The sequence below is a fragment of the Pleurodeles waltl genome, chromosome 6 (assembly GCF_031143425.1).
Source record: "Pleurodeles waltl isolate 20211129_DDA chromosome 6, aPleWal1.hap1.20221129, whole genome shotgun sequence".
NCBI lineage: Eukaryota > Metazoa > Chordata > Amphibia > Caudata > Salamandridae > Pleurodeles > Pleurodeles waltl.
In genome coordinates, this window is record NC_090445.1 from 711677284 (window position 1) to 711702852 (window position 25569).

The 25569-nt window shown below is 43.7% G+C and overlaps 1 protein-coding gene across 4 annotated transcripts in view; it reads right to left on the bottom strand.

Annotated features, from left to right (window-relative positions):
• The window catches only part of PLEKHA1 (pleckstrin homology domain containing A1), a 411298-nt gene that overhangs the window by 111539 nt on the left and 274190 nt on the right, over nt 1-25569 (bottom strand). For all 4 annotated transcript variants that reach the window (XM_069239179.1, XM_069239183.1, XM_069239181.1 and 1 more), the window contains exon 10: nt 1867-1930. In XM_069239179.1, the coding sequence (XP_069095280.1) occupies nt 1867-1930 (64 nt within the window). The remainder of the gene's footprint in view (nt 1-1866; nt 1931-25569) is intronic.

The window sequence follows — 25569 nt, forward strand, 5'->3', positions numbered from 1 at the left end:
GCAACTTTCTGTGGTGTTTGCTTAGCTCTGCGATACTGCATCACCTTTGGGTCAATCAGGGCGCGCTCGTCACACAACCTGGAGTCATGGCCTGAACCGAAACACCAGAGTCACACCACGGGGAGACCCTGCAACAGTCCATACAAGGTTTAAACTCTGCACTTTTAGAAGAGAACATGTTCTCTTGCACAATGGAGAATAACTTCGAGAAAGCATTGATAAAAAAAGTTAGGGGCTAGCTTCAGATCAGAATATGAAGGTGTGGAGAGAAAGGAACTGACATCAGCGCACTTTGGTGGTGCTTATATGCAGATTCAGCCATCACTTTCGGGATAGATCGAGGTTGACAGAGAGCCGCATGATACCACTCGCCGGCATACATGGGCTATGCTGATTTTTTTTCCAGATCCAGCCTGGCCCTTGGGAATATTCTAATTGTGAGGGATCTGCAGTTAGAAGTATCTATCGAAAAAGATAAGTTGCCATTGCCATTAAACACATCCGAAGTAGTGCAATGTGGGAGGAGACATCTATCCATGCCGGGAGAGTGCTTGTACTGAAATTGTTGGAGTCCAGTGATAACCCTCTATTGCACATATGAAAAGACAAATTCGATGAATAGGGTGGATAAAAGACTGAATGCACAAACAGGGAGTGCTCAAGGGCCTAACTGTGGTTTGCAGATTACCACCTTTGCACCACTGCCACCATTTACGCAGAAATTACCATCAAAGTAGCAGGGCCTGCATATTGTGTGTGCCAGTATGTTCAAATTAACTATCAACAATGCGCCAGGGTCAGCATGATTCCAAAAATTATCAACATGCCAGGGCAAGCATGGTAATGGGGATTACCACTATTGTGCCAGGACCAGCAAATTGTCAGGAATCACCATCCATTGTGGCAGAACTAACATTTTACCAGGACTTACCATTATTATGCCATGGCTGGCATTTCAAGTGTGAGGGCAGTGTCAAAACTCTCACTCACCCACACAGACATCCATGTGCGCACATAACCAAACATACAGAGGCATTCACTTCCACCCACAATAGCATCTCCATGGGCGGGGAGGCAGTGCTACCATTGCTGTATATGGATGACTTTCTCTGCAAGTGGCAGGATACAATTTACAGAAAGCAGAACAATGTGATTTTTCATCTTAATCCCAATAGGCTTTTAACAAAGCATTAACAAAACCTAGAAAAGTGGGATGTTGACTCTGCCAATCTTCATCCCAAAATATCTAACAAAAACTTAATATACTCCAATGGCATGCATCAAAAGAACTTCTCCATCTGAGACACTGATATGTGCTGCAAGCACTACCTGTAAAGTGAGCATGTGGTAACTGACCAGAGTGTAAAACATTTCCTAGGACACTCATATTCTTTTGATACTGATCTGCAGATAACAGGATCTTTCCTAACTCATTTTCTTATCAACTTTACATTTTAATAGAAGAATTAAACATCATTTCAACCTCTTTCACAGGGAAAATGAAGCTATTTTCCTTACACAACGCTGGCATTTAACTTTTTTTAATTCATATGGCAGCTCAACCTTGCACTGTTTTAAGCTCTCAAACGTCTTTTATGACCAGAATGTAAACATATGAAATGACTAAAACACAGTAAGCATGCCTTTGCCTTGCTCATACTATAAATATTAAGATTTCATTTTACATGCACACACAAACACCCATATTAGTGAAAAGGGACCAGCACACACCTTCACATGGATGTCCCACTCACAACTGGTCTAGCTATAGAGTCTCAGTGACAGACATGTGAAAAGCCCTGAACTGAGTTTTGCCCTTGTATTGACTATGCAACCGAACTTCACAAATGTAGATGAAAATCATACCTGGGCATAAAACGTGCGTGAGGTCGTCACAATTTCAAAGAGGTTATCCCTCATCATGATGTCACTGTAAAAAAAGAGAGATGTCATTCATGACATGTACTGGAAGGCGCAAGAGAGAGAGATAAGTGCTGTAGTTGTATGCCTAGGCTACAAGCCTGTGAATCTCATTGGGTCTCAAATGTAACAATCTGAGGACCGGTGGCATCATGGGACCCCAATTCTAATGCACTCCAACTCAGAGTGAAGAGTTAAAATCTCAAATAGCATTTGACTGTCACAGGGCAGCAAGGTCTTGCCCTCAAGGACTGCTCACATAGGTGGTGTGAGGATGGACATGGTCTACAACTGACTGTGGTAAGCAAGCCTCCAGTCAGTCGCAGAGGCAGAAAAAGACTGAAACCGAAAGGGGTCCCAGCAAACTGAAAATGCTGCTGCCTACCCTGAATTGCAGGTAAAGTCTGTGGGACTGGAGGATGGATATATCAAAATCTTCATCCTGCAAGTCCGAAGGACACCATTCAGTTGCACGGGTCGAAGGGAAGACATGATCTGGGTCAGTATAAGCATTTTGAAGACCAAAGATTCAAAATAGGTCACAGACCCCTATCCTTATTTTGGCACAAGAAAATAAAAAACAGTAACAACCCTCTCTTCTTTCAAAGTGCAGCAGTATCCTCCCAATACCTACCATGGACAGTAACCTTCTGAAATTCACTGTGATACGAAGAAATGTTGGCAGGGCATAAAAAAAGCCATCCATCAGTAGCTGACAAGGAAGATACAGGAGGCTCAATTACAGCTGCTCTTACCATGATTCAAGACCAGGGCTGAAAGCAGGATGATAGCTGGAATGTCCAAGACTTCTTGAGGCAGAATGAGGGCCTGTAACTGAAAAGCGTCCAAGACAGCTTCAACTAAAGGAATCCTTTAGAAAGTTGTCAAGTTTGACTTCTGTTCGTTGATAGTAAGGTCCAATGATGTCAAGAAGTTTACAGTTTCCTGGATCTGGTCTACGACTTACTGTGGCAAGCCCGTCATCAACAGTCAGTTGTAGAGGTACAGAACGAGTGAGGTGAAAAGGGATCCCAGCAAACTGAAAATGCTTCTGCCTACCCTGAATCGCAGGTAAAGTCTGTGGGACTGGAGGAAGGGAACATGAAAATGTGTGTCCAGCAAGTCCAAGGACTCAATTAAGTTTCGGTTGAAGGGAAGATAGGATCTGGGCCAGTGTAAGCATTCTGAAATTGCCCCCCACAGAAAGGCAATCATAGGTCAAAGCTCCAAAATAGGTCAGAGATCCCCATCCTTTTTTGTCACAAGGAAATAAAAAACAATAACAACCCTATCCTCTTTCAGAGCGCAGCAGTATGAATACCTCCCATCAACAGTAACACACATTTCCTGCAGAAGAATGGACAGATAAACTTCAGAAATTCTCTGTGAAGTGGAGTAATGTTTGAAGGGGCATCATGAAAAGATAGGGCATAGCCATGCTGAACAATTTGTGGGATCCATCTGTCAGATATGATGGCTCGCTAACCTGCGAAGAAATGTTGAATCCTGCCCCCGTTAAATGGCCCTGTTGCAGAGTTAATGTTGACCACTGAACCACAGATGAAAGGGTAGCCTATCCTACACATGGTGTTCAATCTGTATACAACTGCAAAAAAAAAAATCAGGTTCTTTCAGATACTGAGGCCCTGTTATATACCTACTGCATACTACGTCAAGTCTTTACCTGTATCAAAGCCCTGACAGTCACTGAACCTACACTGAGAAATTAAGCGGGTATAAGTAAAAATGTGGGCACTGTTTACTCTATGGATAGTGTTTACTCCGTACCACACTGTTTGTAGACAGTGAAACTCATAAGAAATACACCACAGAGTATTAAAAAGTGTTTTACTAAGAACAGTGTACACACTATGCAAAACATGTCCAAAGAGCAGGTACTCACTTGAAATAACCAAGGTCTGAAGGTGCTAAAGATCACCTGCAGTCTTCATAATGTGGTGAAAACTTTACAGCTATACCATCGTCTTAAGCAAAACAAGCACATCTACAAAGGTTAGTACCTTGTTCCTACAGTCTTCTATGTTAAGTAGAAATTGTCATGCTGAGATGACAATGTCTAATAACTCAAGGCTGCTCACAATACTTGAATGTAGTATGTAGAATCTTTGCCCTGCTGGAAACTTTTTCTTCAGTACCAAAAAACATGTGTGGAACATAATGAACACAAGTCGTCAGCTGCTACGCGCACACAGAGTTACTCTTCAATCCAAAGATATAAAACATGTTCAAAACCTCTACGCACCAATAGTGCTTTAGGAACATATGCGTTTTCAAAACACACTGATTAGCTGGACACATGCTGTACAAAATTAGGTATAAAAGTAACATATGTTAGTTACTCGCTCCTATGTAAATTATAAAACAAAATAGCACACTCACTGAATGATGTCATCAGTGATATCATCAATGATGTCACAGAACGTGTCATGAGTGATGTCATATGTAAGGACATAAACAGTGTATGGCATGGGTGCAAGTTATAGTGAGCTCTGCTAAATATAACTGGTGAATTTCTGTGTTTTTTAGGCTCAAAACATTACTTTTGTCACTGACATACTTACCTAACATTACTCTAACCTTTGGTTTTATCAGTGAATTTCTAGGGTTTTTGTTTTAATGTAAAATAATTTTTTATTACATATGTAATCACCCCCTGTCACACAAGGCCTTCTGCTATACGCAGTGTGGGGTTGGCCACAGGAACAGGGGTCCCTCTAGGTCATTCCCAATGGGGCCTAGGGAATCTCTTAAGAATCCCTCGAACCAAACTGTCCAGATATCTATACATTTTTAACCTTAATATCTCAAAAAGTACTGAACGGATATACATCAAAATCACAAAAAGCACAATCTGCGTACCAGATCTAGCCTCCTGCCAAATTTGGTGTAATCCTGTTCAGCAGCTTTTACTGTAGCCCTTCTTAAAGAAGTCTATGGAAAAGGCATGGGAATTTTGCTTTTTTCCACCTCCCCCTTTTTTTGTCATTCCCCCTCCCCCACACACACAGGACGAATGACGAATCAACCCTGAAACTTTCCATGTGCATACAAGTCAAAAAGTAGCACCTTTGCGGAGATTCGACAAACAGGCTAAAGTTATCAGCAACACAAAAAGCACTTTCCCACCACTGTGAAATAAAGATATATATATGGAAAATGTCACTTACCCAGTCTACATCCGTTTGTGGCATGTTCCTCTGCAGATTCACATGCTGTGCATACATCTGCCATCCAGTGTTGGGCACAGAGTGCTACAAGTTGTTTTTCTTCGAGGAAGTGTTTTCGAGCCACGGGATCGAATGACTCATCCTCTTCGGCTCCATTGCGCATGGGCATCGACTCCATGTTAGATTGTTTTCCCGCAGAGGGAAAGGTAGGAGTGATAGAGTATAAAGAAGAGAGATGTCCATGCAAATGGAATATATATATATATATATATATATATATATATATATATACACACACACATATGTACAAGTGTTTGTGCAATTTAAACGGCTACAGGCTTCCGGGGAGGTGGGAGGGTGCATGTGAATCTGCAGCGGAACATGTCACGAACAGATGTACACTGGGGAAGTGACATTTTCCGTTCGATGGCATGTGTAGCTGCAGATACACATGCTGTGCATAGACTAAAAAACAGTTGTTCCTCCCATAAAAGCGGTGGTTAGCCGGTAGGAGTTGAAGTTGTTTGAAATAATGTTCTAAGTACAGCTTGACCTACTGTGACTTGCTGTGTTGCTAAAACATCTATACAATAATGTTTAGTAAATGTATGTGGTGTGGACCAAGTAGCTGCTTTACATATTTCAGTCATTGGTATATTTCCTAAGAAGGCCATTGTAGCCCCTTTTTCCTTGTGGAATGTGCTTTCGGTGCAACTAAGAGTTGTCTTTTAGCTTTACGGTAACATGTTTGGATACATTTTACTATCCATCTTGCTAAACCTTGTTTTGAAATGGGGTTACCAGTATGAGGTTTTTTAAAAGACGACAAATAATGGTTTATACATTAGAGCTCTTTTAATGTTTAATGTATGCAGGGGTCTCTCTGCCACAGAATCTGGCTGTGGGAAGAAGACAGGTAGTTCCACTGTTTGATTGATGTGAAAAGGTGACACTACTTTAGGAAGAAATTTAGGGTTAGTTCGTAGTACGACTTTATGTTTATGTACTTGATTGAACGGTTCTTCAATTGTGAAAGCTTAAATTTCACTCACTCTTCGCAATGATGTAATTGCGGCTAGGAAGGCGACTTTCCATGTTAAGAATTGTACTTGACACGAGTGCATAGGTTCAAATGGTGGGCCCATATGTCGCGTAAGCATTATGTTTAGATTCCACAAAGGCATTGGAGGTGTTCTAGGTGGGATGATGCGTTTTAACCCTTCCATGAAGGCTTTGATAACAGGAACTCTAAATAAAGAGCTGTGATGTATATTTTGCAAATATGCGGAAATTGCAGTGAGATGTATTTTTTATGGAAGAAAAAGCTAAATTTGATTTTTGCAAATGAAGCAAATAGCATACAATATCTTGTATTGATGTTGAAAGAGGGGCAATTTGTTTAGATTGACAGCAGTATACAAATATTTTCCATTTGTTGGCATAGCACTGTCTGGTAGTGGGTTTTCTTGCTTGCTTAATTACTTTCATACATTCAGTTGGTAGTTGTAGATACCCAAATTCTATGCTCTCAGGAGCCAAATCGCTAGATTGAGTGTGTTGGGATTTGGATGCCTGATCTGCCCTTTGTTTTGTGTCAACAGATCTGGTCTGTTTGGGAGTTTGGAGTGTGGTACTACTGACAGGTCCAATAGTGTTGTGTACCACGGCTGACGTGCCCACGTTGGAGCTATGAGTATCAGATTGAGCGTGTTTTGATGCAATTTGTTGACTAGAAATGGAATGAGTGGGAGAAGGGGGAAAAGCGTAAGCAAATATCCCTGACCAATTGATCCATAGAGCATTGCCCTTGGATAGGGGATGTGGGTATCTGGATGCGAAGTTTTGGCATTTTGCGTTTTCGCTGGTGGCAAACAGATCTATGTCCGGTGTACCCCATTGTTGAAAGTATTTTTGAAGTAAGTAAGCTCGTGTGTTTGTTGATGATTTCTGCTGAGAACATCTGCCAATTGGTTGTGTATCCCTGGAATGTATTGTGCTACCAGGTGAATTTGGTTGTGGATTTCCCATTTCCAATTTTTTTGGGCTAGGAGGGAGAGTTGGGACAAATGTATCCCTCCTTGTTTGTTTAGGTAATACATGGTTGTCATGTTGTCTGTTTTGATAAGGATATTCTTCTGAGTGAGAAGAGGCTGAAAAGCTTTGAGTGCTAGGAAGACAGCTAACAACGCTAAGTGATTCATGTGTAGATGTTTGTGTTCGGCATCCCATTGTCCTTGAATGTTGTGATTGTTGAGGTGAGCTCCCCAGCCAATCATTGATGCATCTGCTCTAAGTATGGTCTGAGGCACATGGTCTTGAAATGGCCGCCCCTTGTTTAGGTCTGTGGAATTTCACCACTGAAGGGACATGTATGTTTGGCGGTCTATCAACACTAGATCTTGAAGTTGACCCTGTGTCTGTGACCATTGTTGTGCAAGGTACAGTTGCAAGGGCCGCATGTTTAGTCTTGCATGTGGAACAATGGCAATACAGGATGCCATCATGCCCAATACTTTCATCACAAATTTGACAGTGTATCGTTGGCCTGTCTGTATTTGTACCAATATATTGTGAAATGCTTGTATTCTTTGCGGATTTGGGCTTGCAAGCGCTTTTTGAGTATTTAGTATTGCCCCTAAATACTGTTGTATTTGCGCAGGTTGTAATTGTGACTTTTGATAATTTATGGAGAACCCTAGAGTGTGCAGGATTTGTATTACATAATGCGCATGGTTTTGACGCTGTGTATGACTGTTTGATTTTATTAGCCAATCGTCTAGATATGGAAAGACATTAATGTGTGTACTGCCATTTGATGGAGTTTGTTTGACCAATGACTTTGTGTTTCACCACTGCGCATATTAGTTGCTCAATGTTCACCAGTAGCACATGGTATGTTTTGTTCAGTTTAGCCGCCTATGGGCTTTGACATTGCATTAGCCATTACATTCTGTATTCTGCCTATTGGCTTTGACATGCTGTATCCAGTCTAGCCGCCTATTGGCTTTGACATTGCATTCCTATTGGCTTTGACATGATGTATTCAGTTTAGCTGCCTATTGACTTTGACATGCTATTAGATATTCTGCCTATGGGCTTTGACATGATATCATATATTGCATTTTATATTCAGCTCAGCTGCCTATTGGCTTTGACATGACACTAGACATTGCATTTGATACTTAGGTTAGCTGCCTATTGCCTTTAACGTGGAGTTAGACATTGCAGTTGAGAATCCAAGCTGTATTTTTCCAAGCTGTGTTTTTGCACCAGAGAACCAAGATGTTTTTCTCACAGTAGACTAGACATGATAAGAGAGAGTACATGGGTGTTGTTTTTTCTTCGCTTGAGCTTGGGAACAGGAGTAGTCTTGGAGACCTGGCCAGTCTCCAAAAGGCTTGCTCAGTTTCCCAGGTCTGAGAGGAGGGGGCACACCTTTGTAACGAATGTAACAGGCTGCAGAGAGTCAGATTCGAATCTGCCGGACCTCGTGCTGGAGCTTGGCGCCAGCTGCCAGCAATCCCGTGTGGGTAGATGAATCTCTTTCCCGCGGCTGACAGGGGTCATCAGCTTGCAGACCTTAGAAAGATGAAGCTGTAGATAGTTCCCACACGGTGAAGTATTTGTTTTGCTTTGCATTCAATATCTTATCAATATAACCTGCTGTGTATATTGCAAACTGATATATTTTGTTTGATTAACGCGGACTTGAAAGCTACTAATTCGTCATTCATAAATATTGTGGTTGGGGAAGAATTAACAACAATAAAAGTCTTCTTTGACCTCAGAAGTGCATTTCTGTTGTGTTATGTTAGTGCTTAGAAACTAGATAAGAGGAAAGCACTACAATTGGTACCAGGAGTCGTGGGGTCGGTCATTAAGAGGTGATTAAGAGGGTGTTGACGAGTTGGTAGATTTCTAAGTGCACACTTTAAAAGTGTAATTGTTTTTTCGTTGTTTGGAGAATTACAGAAATTGTTTTCTGTTTGGAGAATCACAGTAGCACCGCAGACCATGTCTGAGAATGCATGTGTTGATAAACTGCCTGATGGTGCTAAGAAAAACTGTGAATTGTTTTCTGTTTGGGGAATTACAGAAGAAAATGCATGTGTAGCTAAAATGCCTGATGGTGTTTTGAGAAATAATTCCTGTTGTACATATGTAGAAAACGTGTCTTTTGGAAGTAATGATGACAGAAAGGTCTGGATACCTTTATCTGCTTACAGAGAAATGCAGGAGAAATGTAGGCAGTTGGAACATGAAAATAGGAATTTACGTGAGCAAATTAGCCCGACTGAAAGTTATAAAAGGGCTGTTTTTGAAGAATCTTTCTTGTCCCATTCCAGTAATGAGGGGGTTAAGACAGCTCCGAGCTGCACTGAGTTTTCGTGTGAGCCAGGGTTTTTGGCAGCCAAAATGCATTCCTTAACTGATAACACGGACGAGAGAGACAGAATGTGATTTACGAGTTACCGTTGCAAAATGCACAAGTAAAACCAAAGATTTTAGAGAAAGAGCCGACTTTCATTAGCTTGTTTGATTTTTGGAAAAAGAATAGCCCTCATTTGAGAGAAATCCTAACACTTTTGTATATGGTCACTGTGAAAAATAATATGCTGCTGCGCGCTTGTGATTTGGCAAATGAAATAATGCAGACTTTAGGTTTCTGCGCAGTGAAAGAAGGAAATACTTATGTACATGTAACTCAAGAACAAGGAAAGAAAATAGTGCCCCTAGCTAGAATCATACAATGGATCTGGTATTTGCAAGACAGGGCTAGAGTACCACAGATAAAAGAGTTACCAATGAAGTTGAGTGCACCATTTGAATTTGTGTCCACTGAAGATAAAAAGCATGTTTGTTTTACTAATGATTCATTGACTGAAATGTTGTTTTCTGGCACAGGAGAAGGAATGGAGTTGTATAATGTGTGTCAGATTTTAAAGCAAGAGCTACGTGAGATGTGTCATTTTTATGCTGATTTTTGGTTCATTGTTAATGTTTTAGCACCTAACTGGTTCAATTACCTTGCAGATGTTAATGAGAAAAATTCAGAGAGAGAAGTGTACACCCAGAATTCTGCCTTAGTGGGGATGGCTAAGTGGGTGCCCCAGAAATGTGAACAGCTGAGAGAAAAAGCCACTTACAGGTGGGCAGAAATGAGAGAGATGCACATTCCCCTAGATTTGATAAAAACTGTGCAGCACGCACAAAAGCAATCTGTCATGCAAGCAGTCACAGAGCAGTTGGGGAGAGGAAAGTTACCAGAACAGAAATGGCAAATTGATCAGGTTTTAGGGAGAGTGATTGCTGCAAATTACCAAGGAAAAATCGAAATTATGCTGATACCTAGAAAATAATCTGATTCATTCATACAAATTGGAGACAGAATTGCCCAAATTGACAAAAGTGCAGTGAATGGAGGTTTGGTAAAGAATGAGTCTGCCCCAGCCCGTCTGACAGTGCAAGAAAAGGGAAGCTGTGGTGCAGCAGATAAAAACCTCAGTGCTGATGTGTGGGCTGAAGCCCCAAGTGACCCTCCAGAACCTGCAGAAAATATAACAAAGGGCCCCAAAAACGAAGTGAAAAATGTTATTTGCAAGAAAAGTCATACTTGTTTCTTTTGCAGATCCTACCACGTTTCGCCACTGTCCCTGAGTGTGCTGTGTGGTCCCCCTTCCGGTGTGTGCGTGTGGGGTCGGGGAAGGGACCGAATCCCCAACCTGAACCTGGCTGAGTAAAGTGCCAGCACCATGGATCCATTTTGCACAAACTGCACCTTCAGTTCAAGTTCAACTTGTTTGATTGCATTCTTCCACTGGAACTAAGCTGTGTTTTTTTTTTTTCCCTTCTCGTATGGAACTCTGACTTTTGCTTACCTTCCAGTATACCTTTCAGATGGACCGTGCATCTTTACATGAGTAGAACTCATGCCACATCAAATTGCTAACACTGTTGAATTAGAGACTCATTCAGAGTACAAATTGCTCAGTCTTTTCTGTGTAGATGTATCTGATGTGAAAGGTTATGAGATCAATGTGTTAATTCACTTCTATTGCTTTACAGGGATTGCTTTGATATGTTTTTTTGTTTTTGTTTAAAACAGGAGATATGTGAAACAAAAATTCATTGGTCAAAGGGCGGAATGTACTGCCATTTGATGGAGTTTGTTTGACCAATGACTTTGTGTTTCACCACTGCGCATATTAGTTGCTCAATGTTCACCAGTAGCACATGGTATGTTTTGTTCAGTTTAGCCACCTATGGGCTTTGACATTCCATTAGCCATTACATTCTGTATTCTGCCTATTGGCTTTGACATGCTGTATCCAGTCTAGCCGCCTATTGGCTTTGACATTGCATTCCTATTGGCTTTGACATGATGTATTCAGTTTAGCTGCCTATTGACTTTGACATGCTATTAGATATTCTGCCTATGGGCTTTGACATGATATCATATATTGCATTTTATATTCAGCTCAGCTGCCTATTGGCTTTGACATGACACTAGACATTGCATTTGATACTTAGGTTAGCTGCCTATTGCCTTTAACGTGGAGTTAGACATTGCAGTTGAGAATCCAAGCTGTATTTTTCCAAGCTGTGTTTTTGCACCAGAGAACCAAGATGTTTTTCTCACAGTAGACTAGACATGATAAGAGAGAGTACATGGGTGTTGTTTTTTCTTCGCTTGAGCTTGGGAACAGAAGTAGTCTTGGAGACCTGGCCAGTCTCCAAAAGGCTTGCTCAGTTTCCCAGGTCTGAGAGGAGGGGGCACACCTTTGTAACGAATGTAACAGGCTGCAGAGAGTCAGATTCAAATCTGCCGGACCTCGTGCTGGAGCTTGGCACCAGCTGCCAGCAATCCCGTGTGGGTAGATGAATCTCTTTCCTGCGGCTGACAGGGGTCATCAGCTTGCAGACCTTAGAAAGATGAAGCTGTAGATAGTTCCCACACGGTGAAGTATTTGTTTTGCTTTGCATTCAATATCTTATAAATATAACCTGCTGTGTATATTGCAAACTGATATATTTTGTTTGATTAACGCGGACTTGAAAGCTACTAATTCGTCATTCATAAATATTGTGGTTGGGGAAGAATTAACAACAATAAAAGTCTTCTTTGACCTCAGAAGTGCATTTCTGTTGTGTTATGTTAGTGCTTAGAAACTAGATAAGAGGAAAGCACTACAATGTGTTGTCTTCTTAGGTAGGCTGTGACTACCGCCAGGCATTTCGTGAATACCCTGGGAGCTGTTGTTATTCCGAAGGGTAACACTTTGAACTGATAATGCTTTCCTTGAATGACAAACCTGAGATATTTTCTGTAGGCTGGATGGGTGAGTATGTGAAAATACGCATCTTTAAGGTCTAATGTTGCCATGAAATCGTGTTGCTGAAGTAATGGGATAACATCCTGTAGTGTCACTATGTGAAAGTGTTCTGACAGGATGTACAGATTGAGGGTTCTGAGATCTAATATTGGCCTTAAGGTCACGTCCATTTTGGGAATAGGGAAATACAGTGAGTAAACTCCTGTCCCTATTTGATTTTGTGGCACAGCTTCTATTGCTTGTTTGAGTAATAAGAGATTTGACTTCTTCTTGCAACAGAGTGATATGGTCTGTGGTCAGCTTGTGTGGTTTTGGTGGAATATTTGGTGAAGTTTGTGTCAATTCTATGCAATAGCCATTGCGGATAATTGATAATACCAAGCTGTCTGTGGTAATGCCTAGCCAATTGTTGTGGAACTTTTGCAGTCTTCTCCCAACAGGTGAGGTGTGAATTGGGAAGGAATGGCACAAGTCACTGCTTAGTTTGTTGTGAGGCTTGTTTTGAGGTTTGATATTTTCCCCTGCCTCTGGGGTACTGGCCTCTATAAGTGCTTTTGAAACCACCTCCTTGGCATTGAGGTTGGTAGGCTGACTTTGGCTGTGAGGTGGATGGCTCGGCCGTTTGGGCTCTAAATCCACCTCTATATTGGGGTTTACGAAAGAATCCCCTGTATTGTGTGGTATACAGTGCACCCATGGCTTCTGCGGTGTCTGAATCCTTTTTCATCTTTTCAATTGCAGTGTCAACCTCTGGGCCGAAAAGTTATTTTTGGTTGAACGGCATATTGAGCACTGCCTGTTGGGTTTCAGGCTTGAACCCTGAAGACCTAAGCCATGCAAGTCTCCTTACGGTTACAGCAGTGTTGATGGTTCTGGCTGCTGTATCTGTAGAGTCTAGGGCTAACCTGATCAGATTATTAGTGATGGCTTGCCCTTCCTCTACTATCTATTGCGCCCTTTTTTGCTGTTCCTTGGGGAGATGTTGGATTATGTCTTTCATCTCATCCCCGTGGGCCCTGTAATATCTAGCCAACAATGCTTGAGAGTTGGCTATTCTCCACTGGTTGGCTGCTTGAGATGCCACCCTTTTCCCCGCAGCGTCAAACTTCCTACTCTCCTTTTCTGGTAGGGGTGCATCACCTGACGACTGCAAACTTGCTCTTTTCCTGGCAACGCTTACAACTACTGAGTCTGGATGTAACTGTTGGGTAATATAGACAGGATCAGAAAGAGGTGGCTTATATTTTTTCTCCACCCTAGGAGTGATTATCCTTGCTTTTACTGGCTCATTGATTATCTGGTTAGCATGTTTTAGCATGCCGGGGAGCATAGGAAGTGACTGATATGTTGCATGCGTAGAGGAGAGTGTATTAAATAGGAAATCATCCTCTAATGGCTCAGTATGCATGGCGACATTTTAATACGATGCCGCCCTAGCTATGACTTGCATGTAGCCTGTACTATCCTCTGGTGGTGAAGGCTTAGAGGGATAGCAATCTGGGTTATTGTCTGGGATGGGGTCTGGATCATAAAGGTCCCATGGATCCACATTGTCCTGCTGCAAATCAAATGAGTGTGATGGTGACTGCAAAGGTGTAAGACGGGTAGGCAGAGAGATATGTAAATGTGGAGAGTGAGGAGGAGACTGAGGAGGAAAAAAGTGAGGAGGTGGAGGCTTCTCCTTTGTTCTTGGCACTTTAGCTGGAGGCTGTGTAGTGTCCAATTCCTCTTGAAATTCTAATTTCCTCTTTAGTTTTGGAGGAGGTGAGGTTAAAATTCTGCCAGTCTCTTTATGAAGGTGAATCCTGGCTTGCCTTTCATCCATTGTCTCTATTTGTGAGACCCCCCTCAGCAGCTTTGTGGCTTTCTTTAAGTACTTGTGAAAGTCCATGCTCCTCAGTATAAATAGGCTTTTTCGGCTCCAAAGTTGTTTTTTTCGTTATCGAAAAAGTCGGGGTTGAGGATGGCCTTGGCTCCAAAAACGATTTTCGAGATTTCGACTCGAAAGAGTGATGTTTGCTAGGCTCAGAGACAGAGCTTCGGCTCGAGTCCGATGGCTTCAGAGGAGTGGCCTTTTTCGGTGCCGAAGTTGTGGGTGGTCACCGAAGGTCTTTTTTTCAGGTCGAGCCATGGCCTTCAGGCAGTGGCGTCCCCAAGGCCTTATGTTTTGGCTTGGCTGGGACAGGGGCAGGCGTACTCATGTGCTGTCCTGCCGTGACCGGTCTTGTCCTCCTCGGATTCCAGGTCGGAGTCGGATCCTCGAACGAAGACAGCGGTCTGCATGATCTCCTCCTCTTCGACGTTCGGTACTTTTGGGATGCCATCTCGAGTCTCCGTGCTCGTCTGTCTCGGAGCTTTTTCTTGGATCGGAAGGATCTGCAGGCCTCGCAATTTTCTTCCCGATGGTCTGGGGAAAGGCAGAGATTACAGACGAGATGTTGGTCCGTGGAAGGGAATTTTGCGTGGCACCAAGGACAGAATCGGAATGGCTTCCACGCGGTCGGCACAGCAAGACCAGAGTTGGGCGCAAATGGGCCAAAGGGTGAGTAAAGATGTTTGATCCGATGGTACCGAAGTGTCAATAGAAGACAGAATGCGATCGAAACAATACCAACGAGAAATAAAGAGTTTTGAAGCTTTTCCGACTTCAACTATCGGAGCAAAAGGAAACACTTCTGAACCCGATGGCGGAAAGAAAACAATCTAACATGGAGTCGATGCCCATGCGCAATGGAGCCGAAGAGAAGGAGTCATTCGATCCTGTGATTCGAAAACACTTCTTCGAAGAAAAACAAATTGTAACACTCCGAGCCCAACACTAGATGGCAGACGTATGCACAGCATGTGAATCTGCAGCTACACATGCCATCAAACATATATCATATATATATGGAAAATGTCACTTACCCAGTGTACATCTGTTCGTGGCATGAGACGCATGCTGTGCATTATCCTGCCATCTAGTGTTGGTCTCGGAGTGTTACAAGTTGTTTTTCTTCGAAGAAGTCTTTTCGAGTCACAAGATTTCGGCTCCATTGCACATGGGCGTCGACTCCATCTTAGATTGTTTTCCCGCAGAGGGTGAGGTAGGAGTTGTCTATATAGCAAAGGTGCCCATGCAATGGAGTAAGTATGTATGTACATAATGTGATTAAAAGTGATATATATTTATAAATTTACAAATGTACAAGTTTCATCAACATATGATATACAGTTTTCATCAACTTATAACGGCTACAGGCTCCCGGGGAGGCGGGAGGGCGCATGTGAATCTGCAGCGTCTCATGCCACGAACAGATGTACACCGGGTAAGTGACATTTTCCGTTCGATGGCATGTGTAGCTGCAGATACACATGCTGTGCATAGACTAGTAAGTAGTTACTCCCCAAAAGCGGTGGCTTAGCCTGTAGGAGTCAAAGTTGTTTGAAATAATGTTCGTAATACTGCCTGTCCTACTGTGGCTTGTTGTGTTGTTAACACATCTACACAGTAGTGTTTTGTGAATGTATGAGGCGTAGACCATGTGGCTGCCTTACAGATTTCTGTCATAGGTATATTTCCTAGAAAGGCCATTGTGGCGCCTTTCTTTCTAGTGGAGTGTGCCTTTGGGGTAATAGGCAGATCTCTCTTTGCTTTAACATAGCAGGTTTGAATACATTTCACTATCCATCTGGCAATGCCTTGTTTGGATATTGGATTTCCTGCATGAGGTTTCTGGAAGGCTACAAACAATTGTTTTGTCTTGCGAAATTGTTTTGTTCTATCAATGTAATAGATTAGTGCTCTTTTGATGTCTAATGTATGTAAGGCTCTTTCGGCTACTGAGTCTGGCTGTGGAAAAAAGACGGAGTTCCACTGTTTGGCTTAGGTGGAACGGTGATATAACTTTTGGTAAAAATTTGGGATTTGTGCGTAGAACCACTTTATGCTTGTGTATTTATATAAAGGGTTCCTCTATGGTAAATGCTTGTATTTCACTTACTCTTCTAAGAGATGTTATAGCTATTAGGAAGGCTACTTTCCATGTTAAGTACTGCATTTCACAAGAGTGCATGGGTTCAAATGGTGGACCCATGAGTCGTGTTAATACAATATTGAGATTCCATGAAGGCACTGGTGGTGTCCTTGGGGGGAATGATTCTTTTTAGACCCTCCATAAATGCTTTTATGACTGGGATTTTAAAGAGCGATGTTGAATGTGTAATTTGCAGGTAGGCAGAAATTGCTGTGAGATGTATCTTGATGGATGAAAAAGCTAGCTTAGATTTTTGTAAGTGTAATAAGTAGCTTACAATGTTTTTTGTAGACGCATATAGTGGTTGAATTTGATTATTATGACAGTAATAAACAAATCTTTTCCATTTATTTGCGTAGCAATGTCTTGTAGTAGGTTTCCTAGCTTGTTTAATGACTTCCATACATTCTTGTGTAAGGTCTAGATGTCCAAATTCTAAGATTTCAGGAGCCAGATTGCTAGATTGAGCGATGCTGGATTCGGGTGTCTGATCTGTTGTTTGTGTTGAGTTAACAGTTCTGGTCTGGTTGGTAGTTTGACATGAGGTACTACTGACAGGTCTAGTAGAGTTGTGTACCAAGGTTGGCGAGCCCAAGTTGGTGCTATTAGTATGAGTTTGTTTTGACTCAATTTGTTTACTAGATACGGAAGGAGAGGGAGAGGGGGAAAAGAGTAAGCAAATATCCCTGACCAACTCATTCATAACGCATTGCCCTTGGAGTGAGGGTGTGGATACCTGGACGCGAAGTTTTGGCATTTTGCGTTTTCTTTTGTTGCGAATAGGTCTATTCGTGGTGTTCCCCAGCTTTGAAAGTAAGTTTGTAGTATCTGGGGATGAATTTCCCATTCGTGGGTCTGTTGGTGATCTCGACTGAGATTGTCGGCCAACTGTTTTTGAATTCTTGGGATGTACTGTGCTATTAGGCGAATGTGATTGTGAATCGCCCAATGCCAAATCTTTTTTGCTATGAGACACAGCTGTGATGAGTGTGTCCCTCCCTGTTTGTTTAGGTAATACATTATTGTCATGTTGTCTGTTTTGACAAGAATGTGTTTGTGGGCTATTATTGGTTGAAATGCTTTCAATGCTAGAAACACTGCTAGTAGTTCTAGTTGATTTATATGAAGTTGTTTTTGTTGAGTGTCCCATTGTCCCTGGATGCTGTGTTGGTTGAGGTGTGCACCCCCACCCTACCATGGAAGCATCTGTTGTGATCATGTATTGAGGCACTGGGTCCTGGAAAGGCTGCCCTTGGTTTAAATTGATAGGATTCCACCATTGAAGCGAGGTGTGTGTTTGGCGGTCTAGCAACACTAGATCTTGAAGATGACCCTGTGCTTGTGTCCATTGTGTCGCTAGGCACTGCTGTAAGGGCCGCATGTGTAATCTTGCGTTTGGGACAATGGCTATGCATGAAGACATCATGCCTAGAAGTTTCATCACCAACTTTACTTGATACTGTTGGTTTGGGTGCATGCTCTGTATTACTTTTTGGAATGCTTGTACCCTTTGTGGACTTGGAGTGGCAATCCCTTTTTCTGTGTTGATTGTTGCTCCTAAGTATTGTTGTATTTGACACTGTTGCAAGTGTGATTTTAGGTAGTTTATTGAGAACCCTAGCTTGTGAAGAGTTTCCATGACGTATTTTGTGTGTTGAAGACACTGTTTCTGAGTGCTGGTTTTTATTAGCCAATCGTCTAGATACGGGAATACGTGCATGTGCTGTCTTCTGATATGAGCAGCTACTACCGCAAGGCATTTTGTGAATACTCTTGGTGCCGTTGTTATCCCAAATGGTAACACTTTGAATTGGTAATGTACTCCTTGGATTACAAACCTTAAGTATTTCCTGTGGGAAGGATGTATGGGTATGTGGAAGTATGCATCCTTTAGGTCTAATGTTGACATGTAGTCTTGTTGTTTGAGCAAGGGAATCACGTCTTGAAGTGTTACCATGTGAAAGTGATCTGATTTGATGTAAAGATTTAGGCCCTCATTCTGACCTCGGCGGTCTTTTCGCAAGACCGCCGAGTTACCGCCGCGGTGAAGACCGCCGACCGCGGCGGTATGCAGCTGTGCGCATTCTGACCGCTGGGAGCGTTCCGCCGGGAAACCGCCGGCAGCCAGACTGGCGGTCGGCGGGAAAGTGGAGACTGGTCAGCCTCCGCCGCCACGCCAGCAGAACACCGCCCCCAGAATTACGACCCACATTTCTGTGTGGCGGTCTTCTGTTGGCGGTGTGCTGTCGGCGGTCACGTCCCTATGGCTCCCGTCGCCTCCCGGAGGACCAACGCACAAGGTAAGTTGATCGTCCGTGAGGGGAGGGGGTCGGGGGGTGTTGTGTGATGTGTGCGTGCATGGGGGTGTGCAGATGTGCATGTTGGGGTGCGTGCATGTCGGGGTGCGTGTATGTGCATTTCGGGGCGGGGGTGGGGAGGGGGTTCGTACCACTTCTGGGGGGTGGCAGGGGGGTGGAGGGGGTGGGGGGAGGACTCGGGGGGGCAGTGGGGGGTGGGGGGGGACCCCTATCAGTGCCAGGGAAGGAATTCCCGGGCCCCGATAGTGCCTACCGCCATGGTTCGCATGGCGGTTCCCGACCGCCAGAAACCGCGGCGGTAAGCAGGGTCATGATACGGGTGGCGGTCTTGGGGCGACCGCCGGGCCGGAGTGCGCAAACTCCAGCCCGTCGGTCATGACCGCCGTGGCGGTCGGAGTGGGGAAGTGGCGGTCGATCGCGGCGGTGACCGCCGCGGTCAGAATGCCATTTTTTGGACCGCCGGTCTGTTCGCGGTCCGACCGCCGCCTCTCCGCCGACCGCCAAGGTCAGAATGAGGGCCTTAGTGTTCTGAGATCTAAGATGGGTCTCAGTGTTTTGTCCTTTTTTGGAATTAGGAAATACAAGAAGTAAACACCTGTTTCTTTTTGATGGTTGGGTACTAGTTCTATTGTTTCTTTTTGTAACAACGCTTGGACTTCTAGTTGTAACAGATCTAAGTGCTGTTTGGACATGTTGTGTGCTCTTGGAGCACACCACATTTGGTGGTATTTGTAGGAATTCTATGCTATAACCATGTTGGACAATGGCTAGGACCCACGAGTCCGTAGTTATTACTTCCCAATTTTTTTAATAATCTGTGAGTCTCCCCCCCACTGGTGTTATGTGTTGGGGATTTGTGACATTGAAGTCACTGTTTAGTTTGTGGGGTTTTTGGGCTTTGGAATTTCCCTCTAGTTTTAGGGAACTGTCCACCCCTATATTGTCCTCGAAAGCCTCCTCTTTGGTATTGGCCCTGGTATGTGGGTCTGGCCTGTGAGGTAGAAGGTTCTGTGGGCTGGAAACCCCCCTCTAAAGTGTGGCTTCCTAAACGTGCCTCTGCTCTGTGGGGAATAGAGCGCGCCCATGGCTTTGGCCGTGTCCGTGTCTTTCTTTAGCTTCTCTATAGCTGTATCCACCTCCAGCCCAAACAACTGTTGTCCATTAAAAGGCATATTAAGCACAGCCTGCTGGATCTCTGGCTTAAATCCAGAGGTGCGTAGCCATGCGTGTCTCTGAATAGTGACCGCTGTGTTTACTGTTCTGGCTGCTGTGTCCCCTGCGTCCATAGCCGATCGTATCTGGTTGTTGGAGATACTCTGGCCCTCCTCCACCACTTGTTGTGCACGCTTTTAAAACTCTTTCGGAAGATGTTCAATGAAATGCTGCATTTTGTCCCAAAGAGCCCTGTCATATCTTGCCAATAAAGCCTGTGAATTGGCAATGCACCATTGATTGGCTGCCTGTGCTGCAACCCTTTTCCCTGCTGCATCAAACTTTCAACTTTCTTTGTTGGGTGGTGGTGCATCCCCAGAAGTCTGTGAGTTTGCCCTTTTCCGGGCTGCGCCTACTACCACTGAGTCAGGTGTTAGTTGTTGCGTGATGTACACAGGGTCCGTAGGGGGAGGTTTGTACTTCTTCTACACCCTAGGTGTAATGGCTCTGCCTTTGACGGGGTCTTGAAACACCTGTTTTGCGTGTTTTAACATGCCTGGTAACATCAGCAGACTCTGGTATTGGCTATGTAATGATGACAGGGTATTGAATAAAAAGTCATCCTCAATAGGTTCTGAATGGAGTGCTACATTGTGAAAAGTAGCTGCTCTGGACACCACCTGCATGTAAGCAGTACTGTCTTCTGGTGGTGATGGTCTTGCCGGGTAGCAATCAGGACTATTGTCAGATACTGGTGCATCGTATAGATCCCATGCATCTGGGTCATCCTGGCTCATCCCTGTGTGCGTTGGTGATTGCATCATTGGGGGTGTTGCAATTGGTGACAGTTGTGGTGAGTGCTGTGGCGATGGCTGTGGTGAAAAACGTGGTGGAGTTTTTTCTTTAGCCACTTGGAAAACGAGTTTCCGTTTCATTTTAATAGGGGGAAGAGTTCTTATTTTCCCTGTGTCCTTCTGAATATGGAGCCTTCTTTGTGTATAGTCTGGCTCTCCCATCTCTAATTCTTGTCCAAATTTATGGCCTTGTAGTTGTGATGAAAGGCCTTGTTCTTCGGAATAGGAGCTCTGTTTCGGCTCCGAGGCTGGGTGTTTCGGCACCAAAACTTTTTCCGCAGTCTTTTTTGGCTCCGAAGCCACCTTTTTCGGTTTCGGGGTGCCGACTTTGATCGGAGCCAGTATCTCGGTGCCGAGTAAACTCTGTGCCGGTATCTCGACCGGAGTCAGATGTCTTCGACACGTGTGTGCCCTTTTTCGGTGCCGATGGTTGGTCACCGTGCTTACGGGTTAAGCCATGGCCTGCCGGCGGTGGCGTCCCCTGGGTTTTCATTATCTTTCTGTGAGTTTTGGCCAGGGCAGGTTTACTCACGGTTTGTTGCCTCGCCGGCTGCTCACTTTCGGCCTCGTCCAAATCAGGAATGGAGAAAGTCTCCTCTTCTTCGACGTCGTGGTGTCCTGCCGGCGTCGATGCCATTTGAAGCCTTCGAGCTCTCCGGTCCCGTAGCGTCTTCTTCGACCGAAATGCCCGACAGGCCTCGCAGGTATCCTCCTTGTGTTCGGGGGACAAACACAAATTACACACCAAATGCTGGTCTGTATAAGGATACTTATTGTGGTATTCGGGGCAGAAGTGGAATGGGGCCCGTTCCATGAGCCTTGAAGACGCACGCGGTCGGGCTGACCAGGCCCCGCCGGGGAAGTGAAGCCCCGAAGTGCTACCGGAGCTCACCTTTTCTTCGGTGTCGATCTGCTATTAGTAACCCGATACCGAACGCAAACAATTTAACTAACTTACCGAACCGAAACACGGAGCGAAGAGGAACACGTCCGAACCCGATGGCGGAAAGAAAACAATCTAAGATGGAGTCGACGACCATGCGCAATGGAGCCGAAAGGGGAGGAGTCCCTCGATCTCGTGACTCGAAAAGACTTCTTCGAAGAAAAACAACTTGTAACACTCCGAGCCCAACACTAGATGGCAGGATATTGCACAGCATGTGTATCTGCAGCTACACATGCCATCGAACATATATATATATGGAAAATGTCACTTACCCAGTGTACATCTGTTCGTGGCATGAGACGCTGCAGATTCACATGCTTTGCACATCATGCCATTTAGTGTTGGGCTCGGAGTGTTACAAGTTGTTTTTCTTCGAAGAAGTCTTTTCGAGTCACGAGATCGAGGGACTCCCCCCCTTTCGGCTCCATTGCGCATCGGCGTCGACTCCATCTTAGATTGTTTTCCCCGCAGAGGGTGAGGTGGGAGTTGTGTATTATAGTAATAGTGCCCATGCAGTGGAGTAAATATGTATGTACATAATGGTGTTTAAAGTGATATATTTACAAATTTACAAATGTTCAAGATCAACTTCGAAACGGCTACAGGCTCCCGGGGAGGCGGGTGGGCGCATGTGAATCTGCAGCGTCTCATGCCACGAACAGATGTACACTGGGTAAGTGACATTTTCCGTTCGATGGCATGTGTAGCTGCAGATACACATGCGTTGCATAGACTAGTAAGCAGTTATCTCCCCAAAAGCGGTGGCTCAGCCTGTAGGAGTTGAAGTTGTTTGAAATAAAGTTGGTAGTACTGCTTGTCCTACTGTGGCTTGTTGTGTTGTTAACACATCCACGCAGTAATGTTTGGTAAATGTATGAGGCGTAGACCATGTGGCTGCCTTACATATTTCAATCATTGGAATGTTCCCTAGAAAGGCCATAGTAGCACCTTTCTTCCTAGTTGAATGTGCCTTTGGTGTTATAGGCAGTTCTCTTTTTGCTTTGAGATAACAGGTTTGAATACATTTAACTATCCATCTGGCAATACCTTGTTTGGATATTGGATTCCCTGTATGAGGTTTTTGAAAAGCAATGAAAAGTTGTTTTGTTTTTCTTATTTGTTTTGTTCTATCAATGTAGTACATTAAAGCTCTTTTGATGTCTAATGTATGTAGTGCTCTTTCAGCTACAGAATCTGGTTCTGGAAAAAACACTGGCAGTTCTACTGTTTAATTTAAGTGAAACGGTGATATTACTTTTGGTAAGAACTTTGGGTTAGTTCGTAAAACTACTTTATGCTTGTGTATCTGAATAAAGGGTTCTTGTATGGTAAATGCCTGTATTTCACTTACTCTTCTTAGAGATGTGATGGCAATGAGAAACGCTACTTTCCATGTTAAATATTGTATCTCACATGTGTGCATGGGTTCAAAAGGTGGGCCCATGAGTCGTGTTAAGACAATGTTAAGGTTCCACGAAGGAACTGGTGGCGTTCTTGGTGGAATAATTCTCTTTAGGCCCTCCATAAATGCTTTTATGACTGGGATCCTAAATAATGAAGTTGAGTGCGTAATTTGCAGATAAGCTGAAATTGCGGTAAGATGTATTTTAATGGATGAAAAAGCTAGCTTTGACCTTTGCAAATGTAGTAAGTATCCTACGATGTCTTTGGCAGATGCGTGTAAGGGTTGAATTTGATTATTGTGGCAGTAATAGACAAGTCTTTTCCACTTATTTGCATAGCAATGTCTAGTGGTAGGTTTCCTAGCTTCTTTTATGACCTCCATACATTCTTGTGTAAGGTCTAAATGTCCGAACTCTAGGACTTCAGGAGCCAGATTGCTAGATTCAGCGATGCTGGATTTGGGTGTCTGATCTGTTGTTTGTGTTGCGTTAACAGATCTGGTATGTTTGGTAGTTTGACATGAGGCACTACTGAGAGGTCTAGTAGTGTTGTGTACCAAGGTTGCCTTGCCCATGTCGGTGCTATTAGTATGAGTTTGAGTTTGTTTTGACTCAGCTTGTTTACTAGATCTGGAAGGAGTGGGAGAGGGGGAAAAGCGTAAGCAAATATCCCTGACCAACTCATCCACAACGCATTGCCCTGAGACTGATCATGTGGGTACCTGGATGCGAAGTTTTGGCATTTTGCGTTTTCCTTTGTTGCAAATAGATCTATTTGTGGCGTTCCCCAACTCTGGAAGTAAGTATTCAGTATTTGGGGGTGAATCTCCCATTCGTGGATCTGTTGGTGATCCCGAGAAAGATTGTCCGCTAGCTGGTTCTGAATTCCTGGAATAAATTGTGCTATTAGGCGAATGTGGTTGTGAATCGCCCAATGCCATATTTTCTGTGCCAGGAGACACAACTGTGTTGAGTGTGTGCCTTCCTGTTTGTTTAGGTAATACATCGTTGTCATGTTGTCTGTTTTGACAAGAATGTGTTTGTAGCTTATTATGGGTTGAAATGCTTTCAGCGCTAGAAATACTGGCAATAGTTCTAAGTGATTTATGTGAAACTGGTTTTGCTGAGTGTCCCATTGTCCTTGGATGCTGTATTGATTGAGGTGTGCTCCCCACCCTATCATGGAGGCATCTGTTGTTATTACGTATTGTGGCACTGGGTCTTGGAAAGGCCGCCCTTGGTTTAAATTTATACTGTTCCACCATTGAAGCGAGGTGTATGTTTGGCGGTCTACCAACACCAGATCTAGAATTTGACCCTGTGCCTGTGACCACTGTGATGCTAGGCACTGTTGTAAGGGCCGCATGTGCAACCTTGCGTTTGGGACAATGGCTATGCATGAGGACATCATGCCTAGGAGTTTCATCACGTTTTTGACTTGTATTTTTTTATTTGGATACATGGCCTGTATTACATTGTGAAATGCCTGAACCCTTTGTGGGCTTGGAGTGGCAATCCCTTTTGCTGTGTTGATTGTCGCCCCTAAGTATTGCTGTGTTTGACACGGCAGAAGGTGTGACTTTGTGTAGTTGATTGAGAAACCTAGTTTGTGTAGGGTTTCTATGACATACTTTGTGTGTTGTGAACACCTTACTAGAGTGTTGGTTTTGATTAACCAATCGTCTAGGTACGGGAACACATGTATTTGCTGCCTTCTGATATGTGCAGCTACGACTGCTAGGCACTTTGTAAAAACTCTTGGCGCAGTTGTTATTCCGAATGGCAACACCTTGAATTGGTAATGTGTTCCTTGGAATACAAACCTTAAGTACTTTCTGTGTGAAGGATGTATCGGTATATGGAAATATGCATCCTTTAGGTCTAGTGTTGTCATGTAGTCTTGCTGTTTGAGTAGTGGGATTACGTCTAGTAATGTCACCATGTGAAAGTGATCTGATTTGATGTAGGTATTTAATGTTCGGAGATCTAATATAGGTCTCAGAGTCTTGTCTTTTTTGGGTATGAGAAAGTACAGAGAGTAAACGCCTGTTCCTTTCTGGTGTTCTGGTACTAATTCTATTGCTTCTTTTAGTAGTAATGCCTGAACTTCTAGTCCTAGAAGATCTATATGTTGTTTTGACATATTGTGTGTTTTCGGTGGCACGTTTGGAGGGAATTTGAGAAATTCTATGCAATAACCATGCTGGATAATTGCCAGTACCCAAGTGTCTGTTGTTATCTCCTCCCAATGTTTGTAAAATTGTCTTAGTCTCCCCCCCACATGTGTTATGTGTTGGGGATGTGTGACTTGGAAGTCACTGTTTGTTTTGAGGGGTTTTGGGGCTTTGGAACTTCCCTCTATTTTTTGGGAATTGTGCCCCTCTATATTGCCCCCGAAAACTTCCCCGCTGGTATTGGCTTTGATAAGTGGGCCTTGC